The sequence below is a fragment of the Triturus cristatus genome, chromosome 4_1 (assembly GCF_964204655.1).
Source record: "Triturus cristatus chromosome 4_1, aTriCri1.1, whole genome shotgun sequence".
NCBI classification, from domain to species: Eukaryota; Metazoa; Chordata; class Amphibia; order Caudata; family Salamandridae; genus Triturus; species Triturus cristatus.
In genome coordinates, this window is record NC_140585.1 from 157,629,661 (window position 1) to 157,636,750 (window position 7,090).

Below are 7,090 nucleotides of genomic sequence, written 5' to 3' on the forward strand. Positions count from 1 at the left end.
TCCCGCCCACCCTCCTTTTAAAATAATGTCATGCATGATAAAATATTTAAATGTAAAGACTTACCTGCAGCGCGGCGTCTCCGGGGCTCCCTCTTCCTCGTTTACAACTTCTTGTGACAGAGTTTAATTGCTTTATTTTTAGTGTTAACTTGATGCTTTGTGAGTGTTTCCGAGCTCACAGTTACAGTTGGTGGTACTGTTCTGTGAGTATGTGAGTGCATACCATGCGTATAAATATTAGTGACTACCAGTGCTGAGCCAGAGTTACATTTTTGTTTCCAATCAAATTATGAATCCAGTGAGAAGTCAGAAAAAAGCTGATGCTCCAAAAAGAGAATTGACTTCATGTGGCAAATTCAAATTGAAAATCACTGACATGGTTTAACTTTTAAGTTGTAATTTACTGGCCAGTGAAATTAGGGCAAAAATCCCCTGAAATACATTTTTGGCAAATAACATTCTCCTCGGCCCACCATCGATGTGCTATCTGGTATCCAGGAATGGCTAAGTGGAAAATTACTTCGTAACACAATGTGCAGAGGAATGGGAAACGTGTTATTGATATAGGGCATTTCAAATATTGCTAGTTACGTAAAAAGGTCAGGCAATACACATGTTATAGATACAGAGCATAAAAAAGTCAGATAACTCTCAAGAAAAAAACATACTTAAGAAAAATTATTAAACAAAAGGTGGCACATTGCTTTATTTCTCCTTTTCTGTTGCATTTTTTTTATATTTCCTTTATCTTTAACACCTAAGCCCCTCTGTATTTTTATCTAAGTCTTTAAACCATTCTGTGAAATATGTTTAATCAAATTTTATTTGATTTGTTGTTTTATATATACGGGTGACTTAATGAGATGTTAACATGCAACATGCATAACCATTCCTTATATGAGTGCACATAATATTTCCATTTAGATACAGTGATTCAGCTATAGTTGAGATATGTGTATGTTAACATTGGCATGAGTGGGTCCAGGTGCCTGACATTTTAAAATCAACAGTGCATTTTTTCTTGATGTGCATGCATTTTTTTCTGTTTCAGTCACAAGACTCACCATTTTTTCATTAAAAAAAACTTCTGTCAACTTGTTGCGTGAAGGTTATGTTTGTTGCAATTAATCAGGTCCGACAATCATTCTCAACACCTGCATATGGGATGGGAGGCAGAGGAGCTGGATCCTCTTTTGTGAGATATCATGAAGGCTGCAATGATGGAGGAATCAGTCATTGTTGTATCCGTGAGAAGGGGGCTGAAACCATGTCCAGCTAGAACCTAATTTTTTCCGATTCTTGTTTTGGCGGGAAATGTGGAGATGTTTCTTCTCTTGTAAGTGATGATTTTTTTGTAGGATTTGGTATTAGTTTTTCAGACTTTCCCCTGTCCACCTTTGCAGATGTACGTCCCCAATTTCTCTATTGATACCCAAGTATCCTTTTATTTCTGCTCATAAACTTACTTCCTAGAGCAGGTAAATTTTTTATTTTCTTGGTTGGAACCTTCATTTGGTTTTACCTATAATGTTATTTTTGCTGACACCTACTGTTATAAATGTTCAGAATTACCCACAACCTTCACTTAGCATTAGGGACTTTCACTTAATGGGAACTGTTGGACATGTCCCTCTCTGCAGGGTCATCCCAAACAATTTTACCTTCACGCCCTTCCTATGCTGAATCCATTTTGGGGGCTTTTAGGACTCTGTGCACTTTACCAGTGCTAATCAGTACTAAAATATATGTGCTCTATCCCTAAAACATGGTAATATTTACCTATGCCTAATTGGCACATTCAATTTACTAGTGAGTCCCTAGTATATGAGACTACCAGTACCTAGGGCCTCTAAATTAAATGTTACTAGTGGGCCATCCACTTAAAGTATCAGTTTAAAACATCTCTTAGGCCTGGGGCTACAGCTCACGTGCAGTTCTAAACTGCAATTTTGACATGGCAAAATAAACCTTTTGAAAGGCTTGAACCTCCCTCTTTAATGCGTGTAAGTCACTCCTAAGGAAATATCTAAGCAACCCAGAAGGCAGAGTGCATTGTATTTAATAAGTAGATCATTTTTAAAGTTTCACATGTTCTAGTAGTGAAAAACACTTACATTTGTTTATCACTATTACAAGGGCTATCTTTCCCATTGACTAACACTGGGTTACCATTTATATTTATTAAGTGATATCTTTAGATAGCAAGAAGGTAATGATATGGTGTTTACACTCTAATAGTTGACCAGGTGGTCTCATTATTTCCCTACTCGTTCCCATGTTTAATGTGTTCAATCACTATTGTGCATTTTTTTATTAATTTGTATATTGATCTTCATTCTTCACCTATTCTTTACGTTGCTCCTCATATTACTGCAAAAAATGTTGTTAGAAGATGGAGACTGAAACAATTGTGTTGCAAAGACAACCAGTAGTAGTAGTAATAGAAAAACATTTATTCCAATTTTCTTGAAAATCACAAAAGTATACAAATTAAATACATAGCAAATAGCTGAACTTAATGGTCTCACTATTTCCATACTCTTATCCCATGTTTTATGTTTATTCACTATCATGCATTTTTATTCATTTGTGTACTCATCTACATTCTGCACCTATTCTTTATATTGGTCCTCATATTACTATAAAAAGGTTGGTTAAAGAGAGAGACTGAAACATTTGGGTTCTAAAACAACCAGTCAATTTCTACCAATTTGGAACAATACAGAAGCACTATTGTTTCAGTATGTACATCCCATGATCCGTCTAACCGAACCTTTTACATCCCTGTTCCTCAAGCTGTAAATAAGGGGATTCAACATGGGGATCACTGTGGTGTAAAATACAGAAACAACTCGATCTCGATCTTTTGAGGCGCTTGAGACTGAACCCATGTATATGAAAAAGACTGTGCCATAGAAAAGCAGCACGCATGTAAAATGGGAGCCACAGGTAGAGAATGCCTGAAGCCTCCCTTCTGTGGAGCGGATTCTAAGCACTGCTGAGATAATTGATACATATGAGGCAATAATAACCATTACAGTGCTGACAGTAATGAGTGATGAAAATGTGTACACCAGGATATTGTTGAGGACAATTGCAGTGCAGGAAAGTCTCAAAAGCGGTAGTACATCACAGAAGAAATGCTGGATCACATTGGGTCCACAAAATGAAAGTCTAAAGATGCATCCTGCGTTGATAGCAGAGGTCACTAAACCCCCAATATAGGATATGGCCACAAGCTTAAGGCAAGCCCTCTGGTTCATGATTGCCATATAACGCAGTGGGTGGCAGACGGCGGTGTGGCGGTCAAAAGCCATTACCGCAAGGAGAAAGCACTCTGTTGTCCCAAAAACAGCAAAGAAAAAGAACTGAGCAGCACATCCCTTAAGAGATATGGTTTTCTTTTCCATCAGGAGATGGCTCAAGGTCTGTGGTGTGATGGTTGTTGAGTAGCAGATGTCAACAAATGACAGGTTAGCTAGAAAGAAGTACATGGGACTATGAAGTGAAGGTGACATCCAGACAATGACCAGAATTCCCCAGTTTCCCACCAATGTGATGCTGTATATCATCAGAAAAAGGAAGAACAGAAAGATCTGTATTTCTGGAACTTCCGAAAGGCCAAGGAGGATGAATTCTGTGATAACAGTGTAATTTTTCTTTTCCATTGTGGTAACAAGAATTCACAAAACCTGTTAATTAGTTAGAGGCGTTAGCTAAATAAATCTCGTACTGTACAGACATATGGGATTCATGTGTGTGTCTCGCGAAATAAGTTGATAAATGCGATATGAGCTTGCCCTAATTCCTTTGTATGTCCCTAAAATCTGAAGCTAGCTGTAGAAGACTTTAAATAGTGATAGCTTCCAAATCCAAAACTATGGTCTAGGGGCCTGATTCACAAAGGTTTTGCTATGAGTTTGTATGACTTTATCCTCTAATACTACTAACATAATCCTCATTTTCAGAGTACTGCATCTCACTTCTGTCTTACTCCTAGGCTCAGAAGTGAAGGTAAAATCTATGCACTGACTTTTAAATATTAGCATTTCTTGTGTATGTGCATCTGTTATTGTTACATGTTTTTAATGAAGTTTGCATTGGTTTCTGCGGTGCTGATAATGATATAACTATGTTCTCATGTTTTACATTAATAATCTTTTTTAAATATTTGTTTAATATGTGTACACCATGTTCACATTGGTGTATACAATGGTAAACTGTCAAACAAACAGTGGTGGCTAGGGAGACCAAATGTCGCACAAGTGCCTGTAGCTTATGGTATTCAGAAATTACCAGGAAGTTCACAATTGCCCACCTCAAATAATGGTTCACTACCAACTAGAGCCACAAATAACTAAACAACACACAGATAATTTGAGAGGCAAAGAGAACAGAAGGACGGGTAGTGGAGGCACTGTTGCTAAGCAGACACAAATGAGCCGAGAGGTTGTCTTTGGAGATTGTTTCTTTTATTTCGTATGATCTGTTGGATTTTTGCAATACAGCCAATACAGCAAACATGTTTCGCCCATATCTGGGCTTTTCAGGGCTGTAATAAATACAAACATGAAAAGAGAACATTTTAAGAACAAAAATCTTGAAATAATTTTAAGTATATAAACAAGGGCAGACAACTGAAAAAGTCAGAAAAAACACAAGAGAATCATAGACAAAGGATACGACTGATGTGCTCAACAAATTTGAGGCCTTAGTGTGGGATGAGACCATGTGGTTAATTACTTTGAACGTAGAGCCTTTATATACATGCATCAAGATGGAATTCGGGTGCAAGGCGATTGACTTCTTCCTGTCCAAGCATAGAACGAATTACTATGCACATAACTCCATGATCTTAGAAATGGTAACACTCATTCTTATGAACAACTTCTTTCTGTATGATGACAAATGGTTCCAACAGCTCCAGTGGACCGCAATGGGCTCCAAATTTGCCCCATCGTAGGCAAGCATTTTCATGGGCTGGATGGAGGACAGGAATGTCTGGGCAGATTCAGCAGCACAGTGGTGGAAGGATGTCCACTATTGGGGACGATATATAGACAATATTATTATCGTCTGGACATACACGGAGAATGATTTTCAAGATTATTTTCACAATCTGAATATTAATCCATCCAATGTGAGGTATACAATGGCAATGACCCAATCTGAACTGCAATTCCTGGATGTAGAATTTTACATCAAAGAAGCGAAGGTTCATAGCACCCTTTTATATATAAAAACAAAAAATCTGTTAATAGCATTTTGCACTTTCTCATCCACCATGAACGAAGCGGGCGATCCCTTATGAAGAGCTTGGAACGATGCGCAGGAACTGCAGTGAGGATAAGCACTTTGAAGAACAGGCTAATCAGGCAATTTAAAGATTGGAAGAGATGGGTTATAAGTATGATTCCTTGCAACAGGCAGTTCAGAAGCCGTGTAGGATCAGTCGTAGTGAAACTTTGAAGGTTAAAACAAAAAAGAAGCAAGAACGTTTGTCCTTTATCACCACTTATTCTAAACTGAATCATTACATCTTTAAGATAATGAACAAGCATTGGACACTTCTTAAGAATGTACCTGGGGTAAAACATCTGATCAAAGACAAACCCAGCATAACCTACAGAAGGAGCAGGACTATTAAAGATATGATCTGTCCTAGCTATACTGTCAGCAGAAAAAAAGTCAAGGAAACTTGGCTACAACATCCCAATGGTTTCTTCTCATGTAACAACTGTAAAGTGTGCCATTTGTGACTGATAGTCTCCGAGTTTGAGTATAACTCGAAGAAGAAATATAAAATCAGACAGTTCTTTAACTGTCAGACTAGCTATGTTATCTATGCATTTCAATGTGTGTGAGAGAAAAGTTTATGTGGTCAGCACAATACGTCCACTTAAATTGCGGATTTCGGATCATCGCAGAGCCTGCATCGATGGAGATCAAACATACTCCTTGGTGTCACATGATTGCATCTGTGGTAGCAGCAGAGCAAATTTCAGATTCCATGGAATAGAGGTAGCTCCTGTTGATCCAAGGGGTGGGGCTAGGGAAGCTTCTCTTCGCAAATTAGAAGCATAATGGATCTGTAATTTGAGGACTGTATCTGAACGTCTGAATCAAGATCATGAGCTTCATCAATTCCTATGTTAATCTGTACACATGTTGTGCTATACCACCATATCTGCTCTATGAGTTGCTATAACTATGCTGTGTCTCTATAACCAACACCATCCCACTACTAAAAACTCCTCAGATTTTGAATGGGGTGGCTCCTTTGTGTCCGTTTAGGAACATATGGTTGGTGGGGTATGTGAGAGATCCCTGGCCACCTATAATCTCACTTTTATCTGTTGTGACTCTACCTCCAAACTTCCTATATATTGATCCTATGTAAATGGTTGGATTTCCTCATGGTCAATGAATCTGCGCCTATTAACAATGTTCTTTTAGTTTTAAGCATTTTTGTGTGTGCCTTCAAGTTCAGTTTTTGGGTCATTGGGCTTGTGTTTATGTGTGAAATTTTGGTCATGAGCTCTGTTTATGGATGCAGCTATCTTGCATTTCTTACCCTTTGTCTTTATTATATAAATATCTGGTTTGTATTTTCCGCAATAGTGGTATACTCCTTTCTGATCATGACTATTACACGCAGTAGAATGTCTTAGGTACTGTGAATTGTTCAATTTTTGTGCAAATTACGCCGCAAAAAGAGCATGTAATTTCTTGGAGCCTATGCCGTTTGTGGTTCATTTTATTATTTTTAACATTGCATTGCTAGTTTGTGCCTAGTGATAAAGTTTTTTGCCATTCAAAGTATCTGTAGATGAATGGAGTCGTCGAACGGAAGTGAAAGCCTTTTACATCATGGCTTACTTTTTCCATTGACCGTCCAGTTTGAGTAGATGAATGGAAGCGAAATTCTTTCCCTATTCAGGCTTACATTTGCCAGTAACGGTCTAGTTGTTCTCAGGAGTATTTAAAGAAAGGTGGTAGGTGTGTTCGAATTGACGTTTTCTAATAGAATTCCGTGTAGATGGGATACTGGAACCAGATGCGAGTAAGGTGATCAAATGTGAATGGAATA

The 7,090-nt window shown here is 38.0% G+C and overlaps 1 protein-coding gene across 1 annotated transcript; it reads right to left on the minus strand.

Moving 5' to 3' along the window:
* Positions 1-2,738: 2,738 nt before the first annotated feature.
* On the minus strand, positions 2,739-3,671 carry LOC146853760 (olfactory receptor 5AP2-like). Its single transcript, XM_085650872.1, has one exon. The coding sequence runs from the start codon at positions 3,666-3,668 to the stop codon at positions 2,739-2,741; it is 930 nt and encodes a 309-aa protein (XP_085506998.1). The 5' UTR covers positions 3,669-3,671.
* Positions 3,672-7,090: the final 3,419 nt, after the last annotated feature.